Source organism: Cydia fagiglandana, chromosome 3, assembly GCF_963556715.1.
Source record: "Cydia fagiglandana chromosome 3, ilCydFagi1.1, whole genome shotgun sequence".
Taxonomy (NCBI): Eukaryota; Metazoa; Arthropoda; class Insecta; order Lepidoptera; family Tortricidae; genus Cydia; species Cydia fagiglandana.
In genome coordinates this window covers 78,546-96,865 of record NC_085934.1, presented here as the reverse complement: position 1 = coordinate 96,865, position 18,320 = coordinate 78,546, and the positions used below count along the sequence as shown (strand labels likewise).

The 18,320-nt window shown below is 41.2% G+C and overlaps 1 protein-coding gene and 2 non-coding genes across 3 annotated transcripts; 2 read left to right on the top strand and 1 right to left on the bottom strand.

The window, feature by feature from the left end:
• Positions 1-6,795: 6,795 nt before the first annotated feature.
• Positions 6,796-6,867, top strand: Trnah-gug (transfer RNA histidin (anticodon GUG)). Its single transcript has one exon. It is a non-coding gene; the product is annotated as a tRNA-His (tRNA).
• Positions 6,868-10,774: 3,907 nt separating this feature from the next.
• Positions 10,775-16,546, top strand: LOC134680418 (uncharacterized). The gene is made up of 3 exons (XM_063539549.1): positions 10,775-10,855; positions 14,369-14,462; positions 16,408-16,546. Exons 1-3 carry the CDS (start codon positions 10,786-10,788, stop codon positions 16,544-16,546), a joined length of 303 nt encoding a protein of 100 aa, XP_063395619.1. The 5' UTR covers positions 10,775-10,785.
• An 853-nt stretch (positions 16,547-17,399) lies between these two features.
• Trnah-gug (transfer RNA histidin (anticodon GUG)) lies at positions 17,400-17,471 on the bottom strand. The gene has a single exon. It is a non-coding gene; the product is annotated as a tRNA-His (tRNA).
• Positions 17,472-18,320: the final 849 nt, after the last annotated feature.

Genomic DNA, 18,320 nt, shown 5'->3' with positions numbered 1-18,320 from the left:
GCGCGCGGCGTGCACCGGGCGACCGGCGGCGGCGGCGAGCGGGGAGGGGCGCGACTCGAACACTTGTATCGGGCAGCGCAGGCGATGCCACGACTTTAGAGCGGCGCGACCGGCCTAGGCGGCGCGACGGATCGAGCGGGGCGATACGGAACAAAACATTTTGTTTTTTTTTCGAGCGACATGGAGACGGAAGGGTTTATTATTGAAATTTTAAATGTACTTTCGCGTATTTAAGTATGTTGTGACGTCTCCACACTTATTCTTGTGTAAGTACTCGTTTTTTTGGGTGCTTTATATATACAATTAAAAAAATACTAAACTAGATGTAAATAAATTTGTCGTCCTGTATTTAGCCCATGCACCCATTGACAAACAATGAAATATATTCTAGGCACTTGTGAAAAAAAAAACCATGATTTTAAATACGTCTACGTCCCAGCCGCTCCTATAGTCCGTTTTTTTTAGCATTAGAAAGAACTTCGCAGAAGTAAGCTTGTGGTTCCAAATATGGCACTTTTAGCGGTAATAATTTGAAGTAAATTATATGTATTGACCATGCTACATTAGATAATTCATTAATTATTAATAATTAAAGAGCCTGATAAAAACTGCACTCTTCCTTCTGTGGAGTTCTTTCTAATGCTAAAAAAAACGAACTATAGTCGCTGCCGCCGCTACTGAAAGTACGTGGCATGCCTGGCGGTCGCTCGCGTTTTTCGCCCCGCCCGCCGCCCCGCCGATCGCCTTAGACCAATGTCGTGGCCAGGCCGTCAGTTGTATGCGCGCGGCGCGGCGCGGCGCGGCCCTATCCCACAGGAGTAAACAAACGGAACAGAGTCACACTCGTCTCTTTACTCCCGTGCCTATCTTCTAAGTTCTGTCGATCTGTGATTCCTGTCTCTCAGTGCCTCGTTAGTCCCTCGCGGGAAAAAGCCCAGGCGACGGGGTCTGGCCCGACTATTAATAATGTCCTCACGGGATATATTTTATACAAGTGTAAGATTTAGTATAATTGACAGCTACTGTCCTAAGGGTCAAAGCATTGAGTTGACATCAGACTTAATTGACAGTAGCTGAACTGGGAAGTGTATTGAAATATCGCTCAAACTTGATATGGCGCGGCACCAGAAAGTAGTTCTATGTAATGACAAGAATTATTATATGAATTTTGTTTTTATATCTACGTACTTATTATATTATGTAACTTTTTGCTGAAACCTGTTTTTATTACGCAATTAACACGATCATCAAGTCCGTGGGTACAATCGAAGCTTATCTATTCTCTACGACAGGTAGGGTTGCCAGATCGTAAGGCGCTATTATCGGGAAAAAATATAAATTTTTCGGGATTTTGGGACTTAAGTCAGGAAAAATAATCGTATTAAAAACAACGATATTTTACATTATTGGCACTACTTTAGCTGCTCTGCCCATAGATGTTTTCATATAAAAATAGTATAAATTCTTTGAGATCTTGAACAGTCTCTCGCTCATCGCTCGACGCGGGTTGCCCGCGCTCGCTGAATTAAATTATTGTTTTATAACGTGAAGATGTTTTTCGGGACAATTTTCACTTTATCAGGAATCGGGAACACATGCTAAAAATCGGGAGAATCCCGCCAAATCCCGACCATCTGGCAACCCTAACGACAGGTCAATCTGAAGACTTAAAAAGAGACGGGACTATTAATTGTCGGGATAGCACGAAAATATTCTTCGTCGCCTGGGTTAAGATTTCTTCGTTATAAACGTGGTTGTTTGAATTTTATGGAGAATAATATCCGTGAAGCAATAAAGTGTATGAAACACTTACTCTCGTTTTATTTTACACCCTGTTCAAGTGTTCACACAAAACGATATACGCGTAACAAAAACAGTCATAAATATGTACAAACTTTTCTACTTTATCTAATTGTAATAAGGTGGAGGTTTGTATACTAATTTATGACTGTTTTTGTAGGAAGACCCTGGTGTTTATGTCTTTTTAAAAGGCAGTATAATGATCTATTATTCGTTGTCATTTCTTCACAATAAAGAGGACATTATTTTACCGACCATTATGGCCGTAGAAAATGGGTGAAGCGTGCAGGCGTGTGTAAACAATGGAAGAAGTTTACGCAAATGAGCACACAATTATCACAATCCAAGGGTTGTAAAGACGTGTCATGCTCACGTGTTATGTTAGAGGATATAGGACACCTATAAAATAATGCAACTCCAAAGATACAACAGAATTATAATAAGTAATATTAATGATAGTAGGGCAAAGTACCGCTTGTGACCACTGTATGTACTCTTTGTGGCCATTTATTGTCTAAATTTAAATGCATGTATCTACTGTGGGTAAGTTTGGGTAGGCTGTTCTAAATTAGCGTCAGAAGTCAGAACTATAATACAGGGAACATTATAGTTCTGCCTACTGTAATACTCCCTGTATTATAGTTCTGACCCCGTATTACAGTACCTACTAAGCCAATTTTGTCGAAAAAAATGACAATCGATTCACTTTAATGAAGTGAGTCACACAGGTTTATATTTTCAACAGACTCCGAAGGAGGAGGATAAATAGATAGGTATCGAACATTTTGCTTGTTTTAAACCGATTAAAAAATATCGACTCCTTGTTTATATTCGAGCCAGCGAGGATCGAAAAAAAACAACACTTGCTGCGAACGATGAGACTACGGGGAACAGGAGACGAGGAGACGGTACCACTTCAGCTTGTGTAGACAGTAGGTATAAATTATGTGTTGGTGTTTACTAAATCCATACACTTGCCTAATCACGACAATAGTCTCAGTGGCAAATTAGTTCAGAAGCTGTGACACACTAATTACACTAACCTAGTTGAGTGTGGACATTTAGCTGCTGTTTACCCAAACTAGCTTGAAGCTATTTTGTACTCCAATGAGTCAGGCAAGAGCGACAGAAATAGTTATTATTGGACAAAATGATTTGTTTTAATTTCAATTTCAATTCGTCAAATTAAACATTCAAAATACAAAAGAATGAAACGCCCTTTTATTGATCTCTATTAGACTACTAAAGGATAGAGGAGGTAAGTATTTCATATAGATAGGTCATAAGGATAGAGGAGGTGAGTATTGCAGGTAAGTATGTACCTACTACATTTAAAAAAAGCCACCGACCGCACGACCAACCGACCGACTGTCCAATCCCTGGTCTCAATTTTATAATATGCGTCGGCAATTTCCTCATTATTAACCGACTTCCAAATCCCAAAGGAGGAGGTTATCAATTCGGTTGTATGTTTTTTTTTTTTTTTTTTTAATGTTTGTTACTCCATATCTCCGTCATTACTGGACCGATTTTGAAAATTATTTTTTTGATTGTATGTATATGCATACAGATTGGTCCCGTTTTTGTCAAAATCCAGTTCTGATGATGGGATCCATGAGGAATCGACGGAACTCCTCAAATCTTAAAGGCATACATATGGTGATTTTTGTGTTTTTATCAACAAATCAAGCATATACATTCAAAAACGTGACATTTGATGAAGTGGAACTGCTGATGATGATCAGAACGGAACTCTTCAACGACGCATAGTTCACCTTTGGCGATTTGTCCTCTTCGTTATGTTTGTTAAGCAAGTTAAGTTTTTAAGCCACAATTTTATCAAGCTTGAGTTCTGATGATGGGATCCATGAGAAATCGAGAGAACTCCTCAAATTTTAAAGGCATGCGTATAGAGATTTTTGTATTTTCATCAGAAAATCAAGCATTTTCATTAAAAACTGTCGCATTTGATGAAGTGGAACTGCTGATGATGATCAGAACGGAACTCTTCAACGACGCATAGTTCACGTTTGGCGATTTGTCCTCTTCGTTATGTTTGTTAAGCAAGTTTAGTTTTTAAGCCACATTTCTGTCAAGCTCGAGTTCTGATGATGGGATCCATACGGAATCGAGGGAACTCCTCAAATCTTAAAGGCATACGTATAGAATTTTTTGTATTTTCATCATAAAATCAAGCATTTACATTAAAAACTGTTGCATTTGATGAAGTGGAACTGCTGATGATGATCAGAACAGAACTCTTCAACGACGCATAGTACATGTTTGGTGATTTCGAATTTCGATTTTGACTTGGACTGGGACCCGGACTCATACCCGGATCCGGTTCGGACCCGGACTCGGACTCGGACTCGGACCCGGACTCGGACCCGGACTCGGACCCGGACTCGGACCCGGACTCGGACCCGGACTCGGACCCGGACCCGGACTTGGACCGGGACTCGGACCCGGACTCTGACTCAGAGACCCGGACCTTGACCCGGAAAACCACTATGATACCTAAACTAAATAAACCACTATGATTACCTACCATAAAATGTGGGTATGATGATGCCAAACCCCTCCCGCTCAAACTCCCGTACACCGCACCGCATGCGCCGTTAAGTGGGTTAGGTTAGGTTTGAACTGCGATCCTCACAGAACCGAACAAAAGTGGGTTAGGTTTGGTTAGAACTGCGAGTCTTACAGAAACGAAATGCTACTAGAAAAGTGGGTTTGATTAGGTTCGAACTGCGATCCTCACAGAACCGAACTGCTATCAGAGAAGTGGGTTAGGTTAGGCTAGATAACTACGACCCTTACGGAAACGAAATGCTACTAGAAAGTAGGTACTGGTTTTACCTCCTTTTCTACATAGTGCACCATCTACCATAATCTTTCACCGGGCCCCATAGAAGTCGGTTCTTTTTTCTTAAAAAATATTTTGTAATACGTTAGTTTCCCTGTTAATCCAGATTAATTCCCCAATCGCAAGCTGAACACGGCTTTAGTCTAGGTAGTGGGAGGGGCGCCATTAACAAATTAAAATGGAACGACGCGACGTTAAAGGTTGAGAACTAAGAGTGGAAAACTAGTTATTTTATATTATGTAACACTAACTTAATCCACGATTTTCCGCACCCATAGAGTCCATCTAAGCTATTATCATTACACAGGCTTGAACAGAACAAAGCGTGGCGTGTCATTATAAACCTCATATAAATTTGACATTACCTCACCGTTCACCTCGCCTCGCCTCGTTTCACCTCGTTTTTTTGGCATTAGAAATAAGGTATACAATCTCAGCAGTCTATGTGTCTTTTAATTGAAAAACACATTTTAAAAATAAGTTACGGCAAATATGTAACATTTATGAATCTAATACGATCATTTATATTCTTCTGCTTTCATAAGTAATAGTATTTGGTTTTTAAAAAGCGTTTTTCAATTAAAAGACATGTCAAGATCGCTTACCTTCTTGCAAGTTCTTTCTAATGCTAAAAAAACGAACTATAGTAGTAGGTAATCACTTTATTGTACACAAGTCACAAAAATAACTAAAATAATTTTGTCGTTGCAAATGCCATGGAGAGCTAGCTAGATACTGATTGTAAATAACAAAATAGTTTTTGTAGTAATTTTACATCAAGCTGTCTTTCAAACTATCTCAGATACCCACCAACATAACTGTTCGATCAGACCTTACATATTAGGTACCTCATCATCTTGTTTGGACTCATTTTGTACTAGGTACCTACAACGATCGACCTACCGATCGACAAATTGGGACAATCGTACTGTTATATTTGTATTTAAATATATAGGATAGGTTTACACGGAATTTAAATATATAGGATGGATAGGTTTACACGGCATTTAAATATATAGGATAGGTTTACACGGAACTTTTAGGTTTAGGTTTATAGAACTTTATTTTTTCTCAATAAAATTATACATTTCACTTAAGAGAAACGTAACTACAACAGAACTAAATAAATATAAAAAATCAGTAAATATTTTTTTTAGTTTAAAGTTAAACATATCTGAAACAGCATTACAGTTTGACAGACCTTAATTGGATTTATTTTTCAGATAAATATGTTACGTCACGTCAATAGTTGCGCTTATACGTCAGACTGGTCAGAGGTAACGCCGGGAACTATTTATAAACTTTGATGCACACTATAGAGGTGATTGATGAGCAGACATAGGATTCTATGGGGCAGAATTTATTGACAGCTAGGGAGTTCCTATATCGATAAATTAAACTACTAGTGATCGCCTCCAGTTTCGTTTGTAAATGTATTTTATTTGTAGTATTATTTCGGGGTCGATGATAAAGTTTACACAAAGCCTATTATTATATGACCGCTAGGTTAAAAAAAATACGATAAGTGAAGTTTCAAAAATCACTTTAAAATAAAGAAGAAGGGAACATAGTTATTATTCTATTTCATGTTAATATACTTTAATAAAAAGTTTATTTTTACAAAAAAAACTTGGAGCGATCACTAGTACATGAGAGAAGCATCGATTATTGAGTTTATCGATATAGGAACTCCCTAGCTGTCAATAAATTCTGCCCCATAGAATCCTATGTCTGTAATGATGGGAATTAGGTACAGTTGTAGTACATAATTGTTTTCTTTCGTATTTTCTCGGAAACGTTCGTATCTGTCATGTTCTTATTTTTGTACCGCGACTGACTGAAATTGCAAGACACGGTTGTACGTTTCCGTGGTGAAAATACGAAGGAAAATAACTGTGCACCACATCTGTAATTCGTTGATTTCAGTGCCGAGAAATCAATAATAATTCAACTTTAACACAGTGATTAAGAAATTATTATCGCTTTGATTACAAAAGTCGAGTATGCTTCGATCGGTATCGTTAGTGCTCTTTTTGCTCACACTGCAAGTTACTCAATTACCTGCGGTGAAAGTGCTCCAGTTTTTGAAAGTGCACGACAATTTCGCCGTGTCGTGCACAGCTCCGACAGCCGTGATCGTCTAGTGGTTAGGACCCTACGTTGTGGCCGTAGTAACCCAGGTTCGAATCCTGGTCACGGCAGTGTACACACTGTCGCGGCGGAGCTATCTTTTTGGGGAAATTATTTAAAACTGCAGCACATGTGGCGTAACTTGTTATAGGTTTTAATACCTAATATGTTTTTGTTGCCAAACTAACAATTCATCAACAGTTACTGATTAATATTATGTGCAGTTTTAAAAATAGAGTTCAAATTAAAGAAACGTATGAATGAATTTCGTAATTTCGTTGAAAACTAAATAATAATATACTAAATAATTTTGTTAGAGTTTAGGTTAAAAACCAATTATGAATATTATTATACATTTTAAATTAATACACTGTCACTTCATCGAATATTTCAAATTGAAAGTTTTATTTAAAAAACGAATCAGATTTTATAATTAACTTTGCGTCAACAAAACCATTCAGTGATAACTTTATCCATCGGTTTCTGATTTGCTGATTTAAAAATAGCCGCATGCCGCCCCCGCCGCGCCGTTAATAGATAAAACATTCAATTACTTACTTCAAATGAAGTTTACTCAACTGAAGCGTGACATAATTTAAAGCCAAATTACACGACAGCATTTAGAGATAAGCCGCAATCAAAGAGGAGTAATTAAGATAGAGCAGCGAGTACACGCACGCAAACTCAATCCAAGTTGCACCAAGTGCAATTAGTGCAAACTGATGCCGCGGGCGCCCGCCCGAGGCTGTCATGTGTCTCCGCTCCGCTCCGCCAGAGATACGTGAGAGGATACCTACGTACAAGGAATCTGTTTGTTAAGAACCAATAGAATGTAGCCCACTGGAGCCGTGCTAAGCGAGGATTGGTAAATAAAGATCAGAATTCTATTGGTTCTTAACAAACACATCCCTCGCTACGCATCCTCGCACATTTATGATGGAAACGCAGCCAAACGCTAAACGCGGTTAGCAATAGCTGGTCCAGTGTGTAGGCGAGACAGCGCTATGCACGTTTATAGCTGTGTCCTGCTCACAAAACGGAGCGGTGTGCTGATCGAGGATCCGATTCTAATGTGAAGACCGCCTAAGCCGAAGAAGTTTAGTTACATTGCAAGCTATGCAACATGGAAACAGGATGTGTTCACCGACAGTACGTAGAGTTCTCAGTTGTTTCCTGCACTTTTTTTTTTTTTATAATAAACTGATCGGCGATTGGCTCTAGTCACACCTGATGGAAAGTGAAGACAGAGCCTAAGATGTAGCTCACCGGTTCAGTAATAGCCTATTCACTCTAGCTTTAAAGAGACCGAGGTCATATTTTTCAGGGAATACAGATGCCGGGAGCGCATTCCATTCCTTAGCCGTCCTTACCAAAAAAGACGAGGCAAATCGTTTTGTGCGGACAAATGGAATACTAACCACGAACGGGTGCATTCGCTCCCCGCGCCTGGATGTCCGATGATGGAAAGGGGATGGTGGGATCAGGTCATGCAGCTCTTGTGCGCACTCTCCAGAATGTATCCGATAGAACACCGATAGACATGCGACTCTTCGGCGATGATCGAGGCTCTGTAACTTCGATTTGACAGCTGGGTCATCGCCTAAAAGTCTATGAGCCCGGCGCTCTATTGAGTCCAGGGCCGCCAGCTGATACTTGGCGGAACCGTCCCAAAGGTGGCAGCAGTATTCCATGCACGAACGGACCTGTGCTTGGTATAAGGAGAGAAGCTGACTCGGCGTGAAGTACCGCCTCACCTTAAATAGGATACATGTTAGCAGTAGAAGTCATTGAGCGACCCAAGTGCTTAAAATAATCACCACACGCTCTTATCTTCTTATAGAAATATAAATGTGTATTTGCCAGCATACGTTACAATTAGGTCTTAATACAGTTTTAGTATTAGGTACAGTCAAGGAATTTAAATTCCGACCCATTTCGTACTTTGTCACAGTGACAACCGTATGAGGTCTCTAGCGGCTTTCATATTGATTGTCACTGTGACAAAGTACGAAATGGGTCGGAATTTAAATTCCTTGACTGTACAATACAACAAAGTCTTAACAATAAAGTCGTCTTAAAATAATTTTGAATGACTCATTACAGTAAATTTAGCTTAAAAAGCTTTTCAGCAGTTAGAGTGTAGTAGGTATTTAATTCACACGCAACCGAAACAAAAAATCCTTAAGAAGCTCAATTGCTGGGCGTTTTTTATGGTACACTTACTATGGCTTCAACCATCCTGGTGTTCATCTGTGTGGGAACCCGTCTATGTCACTTCCCTTTCCTTCCCCCAAAAAGTGAATATAATATTAAAGTGCTTCCTCAGGGCTTAAAGCAACGATACATGGAAAACGCAGGCGTGCAGCTGCAGGGGCTCCATGCAACGTTTTGAAAAGATCTGTGAAGTAGTTAAGGTACGAGTAACAGACAAACATAGTTCTTTACTTTCACACTTATGGTTTACTACCTATTTCTTAATATGGCAGTAAATAAGTACGTATAGGTACCAAGAATATTGAAACCTAATTACAACTTAAATATCTTAAGAACAGGTCACTCACGTATTTGAAGTCGAAAAATATATGTCTGTGTCTCACGGAAGTTTTGTTATTAAAATTACCTAATTACATCGTTTGAAACAGATAGCTAGCTCGGCAATGATACCGAGTTGACATTTCTATGAAACAACCTCATTCCTGTATGGCTGTATAATTCACAAAACAATACAACCCACAACCCTGTGAGAGCAGCACATTAAGATGGCTACTGGAGCAGCGTCACTATTGCAGCGTTGCTGGTGCAACTTTGCGGCAGCGGGAAATGAGAGATGTCGTTGTCGATTTAAGTATGTGATCAATTGAGTGATGGAGTTCTAATCGCGCAAGCAATGCGGCACGACAACGCAATTCATCAAACAAATTGACACTGACATTAACCGTGCAGCAGCAACGTTGCTGCTGCATTCCAAATCCGAATATAACCTGTATTACTTAGATGTTATACATATATAGGGTTATCATAGGTGTAGGTAAATCTGGAGGCCAACTCGGACTTAAATTTTGATAATAACATCTTATAGTGATATCACTTGTTGCGCGCATACATTTTGTTCGTAATAAAAGTATATATGATCAATCACGATCGACGTGTTGCCTCTCTGTCGCACTTGTAAATTCGTACGTAAGTGTGACAGGGAGGCAACACCTCGAACGTGGTTCGCGATAGGCCCTCTGGTTTTCCCAGAACGCTCTCTCAGATTGTTTTGAGAGGCGCTGAAAGTTTGGACAAACGATGGATTTATCTGGGTAAAACATGGTAAAACAAACGAATAGTCGGTCGGTAGGTAACTCCCTGACTGACATGACTATCCCTTGTTAACTGGGTTTTGAGTCCCAGAAGGAAACGATAATTGGATTATGATTACTAATTGATAATACAAGCTTTCATTATCTTATTTAGTTCATGGAACTTAGATTCGTCACTTTGACATTTATTGAAACGAGACAGCAGGATTCAGACATTGAGGTGATAGTGACGATTAAGGGTTTTACAATAGGTAATAAAAAATAGGTCAGCATCAATACTAGCGGATGAAACAACGCGCCAAAAGTAAATGCCTCTCTGGAATACTTTTCCAAATAGAGATAAATCAATACATTTCGCGTTACAAAGTACCTACTTATCTATTACAGTGTAATTAGGTATTCTACATTGTAGAAACATGTCACGTTTTGTTAAGCTGTTAAATAATGGTTGTAATAAATGAGTTATGAATAAGAATGTTAGATACTTTTGAAGCAGAGTCCGATCCGTTACTTTTGATACTGACTGTACAAATATTCTTTATTGGTCACCATAACAAAACAAAATATGCGTGAAGTTAGTGGGTAGGTACAATATTCACTATTCACAATAAATAGGTACCGTAATGATAATTATAGCTTTGTAGTTAGCCGCAGCTGGCGGCGCGGTGATACCAGTCCACTCACATGCGCGCAATGTCAAAGGTTCTGGCCGTTATCTTCCTCGCAGGCGTCACGCTATACTCGGAGGCCAGAGGTACGTACTACTTATTCATTATTATTTTAAATGTTGATGGTTGTACTTTTGTCATTTATAATAATATGAGTATAATATTTGTATCTAGTCTAACGTAGCCATTGTCCCCACTGTTATCTGACATCATTATAGTAACTTTATTATCTAAATAGCATCGCCGTCACAGTTCGCTGATCATTCGCAAACATTATTATACTAAATAAGATCTTCGCAAAAAAACTTCGTCGTGTCTTTGTTTGTTTTGCGGTGCAAGTAATGGGTGAATTAATGAAATGCTCTTGAGTTTGGTTGATTATATACAGTTAAGTTGATTATATACACTTTGACACAGAACAATAATACAGGTAAACTTTTAATTGGCTTTGGCTAGTGTAAAACATTCCCGCACCGAAAACCCCGATGTATCATCATCATCATCATCTCAGCCATAAGACGTCCACTGCTGAACATAGGCCTCCCCCTTGGACCTCCATACGTGCCGGTTGGAAGCGACCCGCATCCAGCGTCTTCCGGCGACCTTAACAAGATCGTCTGTCCATCTTGTGGGTGGACGTCCTACGCTGCGCTTGCTAGTCCGTGGTCTCCACTCGAGCACTTTTCGACCCCATCGGCCATCTTCTCTGCGTGCAATGTGGCCTGCCCATTGCCACTTCAGCTTGCTAATCCGGTGGGCTATGTCGGTGACTTTAGTTCGTCTACGGATCTCCTCATTTCTGATTCGATCACGTAGAGAAACTCCGAGCATAGCCCTCTCCATAGCTCGTTGAGCGACTTTGAGTTTTGAGATGAGGCCGATAGTGAAAGACCACGTTTCGGAGCCGTAAGTCATCACTGGTAACACACATTGATTAAAGACTTTCGTCTTGAGGCACTGAGGTATGTCGGACGAAAAGACATTACGTAGTTTCCCGAACGCTGCCCAACCGAGTTGGATTCGGCGGTTGACCTCTTTCTCGAAGTTGGACCTACCTAATTGGACTACTTGTCCTAGGTAGATGTACGAGTCAACAACTTCGAGTACCGAGTTCCCAACAGAGACTGGGATGGGCACAACATTGGCATTTGACATAAGTTTCGTCTTGTCCAGATTCATTTTCAAGCCCACCCGTTGTGAAACTCGGTTGAGGTCATCGAGCATCATGCTGAGTTCCTCCATCGACTTTGCCATGACTACGATATCGTCGGCAAACCGAAGGTGAGTGATGTATTCGCCGTTGATGTTGATGCCAAGTCCTTCCCATTCCAGGAGCTTGAAGGCGTCTTCCATTACGGCAGTAAACAGTTTCGGAGAGATAACGTCTCCCTGCCTTACGCCTCTTCGCAATGGAATCGCCCTCGTGCTCTGCTCCTGTACTCGGACCGACATGGTGGCGTTACTATACAAACACTTCAACACTTCGATGTACCGATAGTCAATATGGCATCGCTGAAGAGACTCAAGCACCGCCCATGTTTCCACCGAATCGAAGGCTTTCTCATAGTCCACAAACGCTAAGCATAATGGCAAGTTATACTCTTCGGTCTTCTGTATAACTTGCCGCAGCGTATGGATGTGGTCTATGGTACTATAGCCTTTTCGGAAACCGGCTTGTTCGGGAGGCTGGAAGTCATCAAGTCTGTGTTCGAGACGGTTCGTGATGACCCTTGAAAACAGCTTATAGACATGGCTCAGAAGCGTGATGGGTCTGTAATTCTTCAATAGGTTGTTATCACCTTTTTTGAAGAACAGCACCACCTCGCCTCTATTCCATGTTTCAGGCGTTATGCCCTCGGACAAGACGGAATTAAAGAGCTTCTGGAGGACTTTAAGTACCGGTGTTCCACCCGCTCTCAGAAGCTCTGAAGTGATTCCGTCTTTGCCCGGCGCCTTGTTGTTCTTAAGCTGCTTCAGGGCCATCCTAATCTCGTACAGACTGATGTCCGGGATATCTTCGGTATAATGTCGGGACAGCTTGGCTCTTGGATCTCCTACCAAGCTGTCAACGGGCTTTGCGATCGAAGTGTATAACTGTCCATAGAACCTCTCGATCTCACCTAAAACCTCCGCTTTGCTCGACGCTATGCTGCCATCTTCCCGTTTCAACTTTGTCAGCTGGCTTTGCCCAATAGACTTGTCCTTTGCGAACACTTTGGAGCCTTGGTTTCGCTCAATAGTCTCTTTAATACGGTTAGTATTAAAGAGACGCAGGTCATGTCGCAAGGACTTAGATATACGTCTATTGAGCTGCCTATATGACTCCGCGTCATCAGGAGACTGCAACTGTAGCGAGCGTCGTTCAGCCATGAGGTTTAAGGTTTGCTCGGTCAATTTCTGAGGTCTATCTTTACGGCGGGGTCTAAAAAACTTAGACCCTACTGTGTGGACAGTTTCCACTAGCCCGTCGTTGATTTCGTCCACTGAAGCCAAGTTCTCTAGGCAAGCAAAGCGGTTAGAGAGCTCGAGCTGAAAGCTTTCGGGGTTTTGAACATGGGCTCGAGTAGGTCGGAGCGTAGACTTCATCAGGCTGGACCTTTCAAGTTTAATATTGATATTCAGTGTGCCTCTTACGATTCGGTGATCACTACCGGTCTTTACCCTGTTGATCACAGAGACATCACTGAATATCCGTTTCTTGTCGGTCATGATGAAGTCTATCTCGTTTCTCGTGGAACCGTCAGGACTCATCCAGGTCCATTTCCTGTGAGGCGGCTTCTGGAAGAAAGAGTTCATCATGAAGAGTTCCTCTCTCTCCAGAAAGTCGGCCAGCCTCTGACCCCTAGGGTTCCGTTGCCCATACCCAAATTGCCCCACTCTCAACTCATCCCCGCTTCTCTTGCCCAACTTTGCGTTGAAGTCCCCCATAACAACAGTAAAGTAGGTTTTAGAAGTATGTATGGCCCTACTTACGTCCTCATACATAGCTTCTACTTCATCATCGGAGTGTGACGAGGTCGGTGCGTATACCTGAATGACCTTCAGCGAATATCTTTTGGATATTCTGAGTATTAGGTATACCACCCTGCTCGACACACTGTCGATGGTTATTATGTTGTTTACGAGGGACTTGTGAACGAGAAACCCGACACCACCTTGGGACTGTTGGTCGCCCTCCCGGTGGTAGAGCAAGTTACCAGACTTCAGGGTTGTCGTGTCCTCCCCCTCTCTACGGACTTCGCATAACCCTACAATGTCCCAGTGTAACCTGCTCAGTTCCTCTTCCAGCTCGCAGATCTTTTCGTCAGTCCTCATAGTGCGTATGTTGTGTGTTACCAGGGCCAGTCGTCGTCGGGGCGGGTAGCCGGATCTTTGCCGGAGATTCTTAGCACCCCTGACCCCGCTAATGCCCTGACCGCTACCATAGCTAGAGCACCGGGGGTCGCCGGAACCTCGGGGCCGTGGTTTTATTGTGCTCATCATGATGGGGGGTGAATGCCATAATCGCCACGCTTGGCAGGCGGGTTGGCGATCGCAGTCGAGTACACCGAATTTGAGTGTATATATGATTATAATTATATAATTATCTTATTGTTTAGTGTCGGAAGCCCAATGCAGGCAGATGCCGTCCAAAAACAAACACTGCCATTTGGAATACGGGACTTGGCAGCGAGAATCCGACCACGTCATTAGGTAAATTACATAGTTACAGGTAATTTAAGTAAGTAAATTATATTTAGGCAGTTAGCCAGGCAACCGCGTTGCGATAAATTATCTTTAAACCTTCCGTGTAGCCGTGTACTTCAAACATCTCATACTTTGCATGTTTTCGTGACTAAATTACTTGAACCCGAGGCAAGCATTTAATTTTAAAATGCCCTTTAAGGGGCCCACTGATTAACAGTCCGCCGGCCGGTATCGGCCTGTCAGTTGTTCGGAACTGTCAAAATTTTGTTCTAACTGATAGGCCGATACCGTCCGGCGGACTGTTAATCAGTGGGCCCCTTAACATGAAAGTCGCGGGGCGGGATGCCACGTTTAAATACAAATACAAAAACCCATTCCTCCAAAGACCCAGTGTACAAAATGTATCTATCCTCTTGCAAAATGTATGGACCCAAATTCAATGGAAATATTGATTTTGGATCTCCAGGCCGCTGTTTAACTTCATTAATTAGAACTAATCCTCGTTTATTAAAGAAACTTTTGTAAAGAACGTCACGAGTCGTAGTGACTCACGACCATAAGATCTACTACTAGTACGGTCAGCCGTCTTGCTGTTAACCCGCTAACCTGCAATTAGCCTCATGCATGAAGTTTATATTTGAACGAAATACTTTTTAGTCGGATTTTTGTTGCCGTTATATCATGTTACAAATGCATTTCCCTAATTATATAGACAGTTTATATTATTATTTTTAAGCTTATTTAATGTTTTATGTTTAATTAATTGTGTTATATTATAATACATATTTATATTTATATTTTGACGTATCTTAAAGTTCGAATATGGCTGCTAGAGTCTTACCCCCTTATTCATAAACGTTTACTAAAGTTGACAAGCCGATAATAATCGTTTGTCCCTTTCCGCCGTATTGGTATGATGGAAAGGGACAAACGATTAATATCGGCTTGTCAACTTTAGTAAACGTTTATGAATAAGGGGGTTAGTCAGTAAAAACTTAATAAATCCATCTTTGCTAATTTAAATTTTTAAACTTTCTTGCTTTTTAAGTTCAAGTTGAAAAGTTATAGTTGGTGAAACCAAATTGTCAGTTTAATTGCTTTAAATAATAAATAAAAAATACAAACATTTGCCGGCGAAAACCTAATGAGCGAACGCCACGTGACGTCATCGTTTAAACATTGTTAAGACCAACCAATAGTGAAAGAGATGGCATTATTATGGCCTGACTCGCCACTAAGTAACAAACGTTAGTTGCGTCCACACCGAGTGACGTCATTAGTTTTGTCGAATTCGCGCCAAAAATTATGAGCGTTTCAACCCCTCAAAATATTTCATTATTTTAAATATTTTTTAATAATATTATGGGAAGGTTTATAAAAGTATTTGTATTAACCTTCCCATAATAAAAAAAAAGAAATGCATGAGGCTAAAGCAATGAAACATGCAAAAATAATATAAATTAACACGTACGTTTGCGTATTTATTTTTGCGGTGGGAGAGTGGGAACATTAATTGCATGTAAAAAATACGCATAAGTATAACGGGTTAGCACTGATTGACTAGGAATTTATCTTTTCGCGGATTAGCAAAGTAATATGTTGGTTTTAATTAAATTAACATGGCTCAAGTGTTAGGTATTATAAAAGTTCGAATTTATTAAAGAGTCACTAAGGGCAGAGGCCAGATCCCATTCTCTTAATCCAAAAACGGTCTTAATCATCATCGTCAAAGATCTTTGACGTCTACTGTTGCCATTTTCGCGACGTTAGTGCTGAACGCCACGCCTCGCGCCTATCGCGACGAGCGTCCCGTCATCATGAACCTTGTCCGCATGCACGAAGGTTGATATTGGGTTGTAGCTAAGTGCACCATCTGACGTCTTTGACAGTCAAACAGGTAAAAAAATCCTTCCTGTAGATAATGGAAGATGAAGCTGTCGGATGATTCCAGATACATCTTCGACTGGGGCGGGCAGCGCTGCGTGGCGTGGCACTGGTGGACCGACCCGTCTCGCTGCTCCTTACCGGTCGACGAGAACAACTTTGCGACCGAGAGGGAATGCCTCGCCGCCTGCACGGGCTGGGCGTAGCGCGTGCACATCACGCCTCACATCAACAAGTGACGGCTACCTACCCGCATGCGTGCCAGACAGACGAACCGACTCTCAAGCCATGACGATGGCTGACGCGACACATACATACACCAGCGGCTGCTTGCAGGGACAATATTACTATTCGACCCAAGTCATCTTGTCTAACTTCTCGAATATAATATTTTGAAGTTATCATTACAAATGCGTTTTGCGCCATAAAATGTTCATTGTTATTATTGTTTATTTGTAAGTATGTAGCAGGCAATAGGCATATTTAAATATTTTCGTAAGCACAGTCACCACACGAGATTGTTATGCCATTTAGGGTTCTTGCTAAATTGTAAGCGTATGAACAACCAATTTATGTTCAGTAGCTTAACCAGGTTGACATTTGAATCTCCATTGTAGGACACGTCCCGTATTTCGTATTTCAGAACCCGTTTCTATGTACCTACTTACTTACCTAGTATCGTTTAAGCGCTCGCCCTCAGTTTACCCGGATGTGTTTGTCGCCCTCACCACGCCGCTGTAGTGTAAGTCGTTGTATTTGCCACAGGATGATACAATAGCACATGTCGAACCCTACTTCCTTCCGTTAGGCGAGGCAGGCGGTAAAGCTCTGTAGCGTAGTTAGACTGAACTTAGATTGAGTTTCAAGCGCTTTATCTTAATTACTCTCGTTTCATGGGAGCGTACCTGCTGACAATTGTGTCAATGTAAGCCAACACACAAAGCGAGTCATTTAAACGAGACAGCGAAAAGGTGAAAAGAGAACAAACAATGCTACTCTATCCTATAAAAATAAAATATATATATAAATTAGCTCCGCCGTGACAGTGACACCTGTCACTGCCGTGACCAGGATTCGAACCTGGGTTACTACGGCCACAACGTAGGGTCCTAACCACTAGACGATCACGGCTGTCGGAGCTGTGTCCGACACCGCGAAAATAACCGTCGCGCTCACTACGAGAGCACTTTCACCGCAGATAATTGAATGACAGTTACTGTAACAGCATGCGCCGAGCCGCGAGGCAAATTGCAACAACCACTATCACAAGATTCCGTTCAAAAAGACGTAACTCATGTAGCTTCCGGCTCGATTCAGGAAATTAATAAGAGATGCACTAGATATGAAATAGTAAAGTTATGTGACGTTCCACGACAAAAGGTATCATATGGCGGCTGGCGCTTACGTCGCATAGCGCCGCAATAATATTGGAGCGACGTTAATAATCGTAAGCGCCAACCGCCATAAGGTACCTTTATCCGTGGGACGTCACATATCTTCGTATCTAGTTAATCTCTAATTCACTTTCCGGATCGCGCCGTACGTGTCTTGACATACGATCAATGTAAATTATGTTGCAATTAATATACCATTGATAACCTCCAATAGTCGAAGTAATGTGTACAGTTGTACATAGCATATACAATAATTAAAACAGATTAGATAGTCAATATTCAGTCCATTATAATTTTAAGCGATAATAATTAGTACCTAATAATTAACTAAGTTGGTCCATCGAATAAAATACCATGTCAGTGACACAACTAGATCAGTGACATAAATAGATACATAATACGAGTATCAATGTGCTAATTATCGCACCAAAGACGCAAACCCAAAGGCCACTTGCGAGTTGCCAATGGACTGTACGAAGTACACACAAGTAGAGTCATATGGACAGCTTAAAGGGTACACTCTAAAAAAAATTTGGTTGGCCCTATCAATATCTTGATGGCCGTAATCAAGCATCTTGATTCCATA

What these genes read in the sequence shown, in the direction of transcription:
- LOC134680418 (XM_063539549.1), top strand. Translation starts at nt 10,786, where the DNA reads ATGCGCGCAATGTCAAAGGTTCTGGCCGTTATCTTCCTCGCAGGCGTC. An exon ending in GCTATACTCGGAGGCCAGAG is followed by an intron (nt 10,856 to 14,368) that starts GTACGTACTACT and finishes CTTATTGTTTAG; the next exon opens with TGTCGGAAGCCCAATGCAGG. An exon ending in GAATCCGACCACGTCATTAG is followed by an intron (nt 14,463 to 16,407) that starts GTAAATTACATA and finishes GGATGATTCCAG; the next exon opens with ATACATCTTCGACTGGGGCG.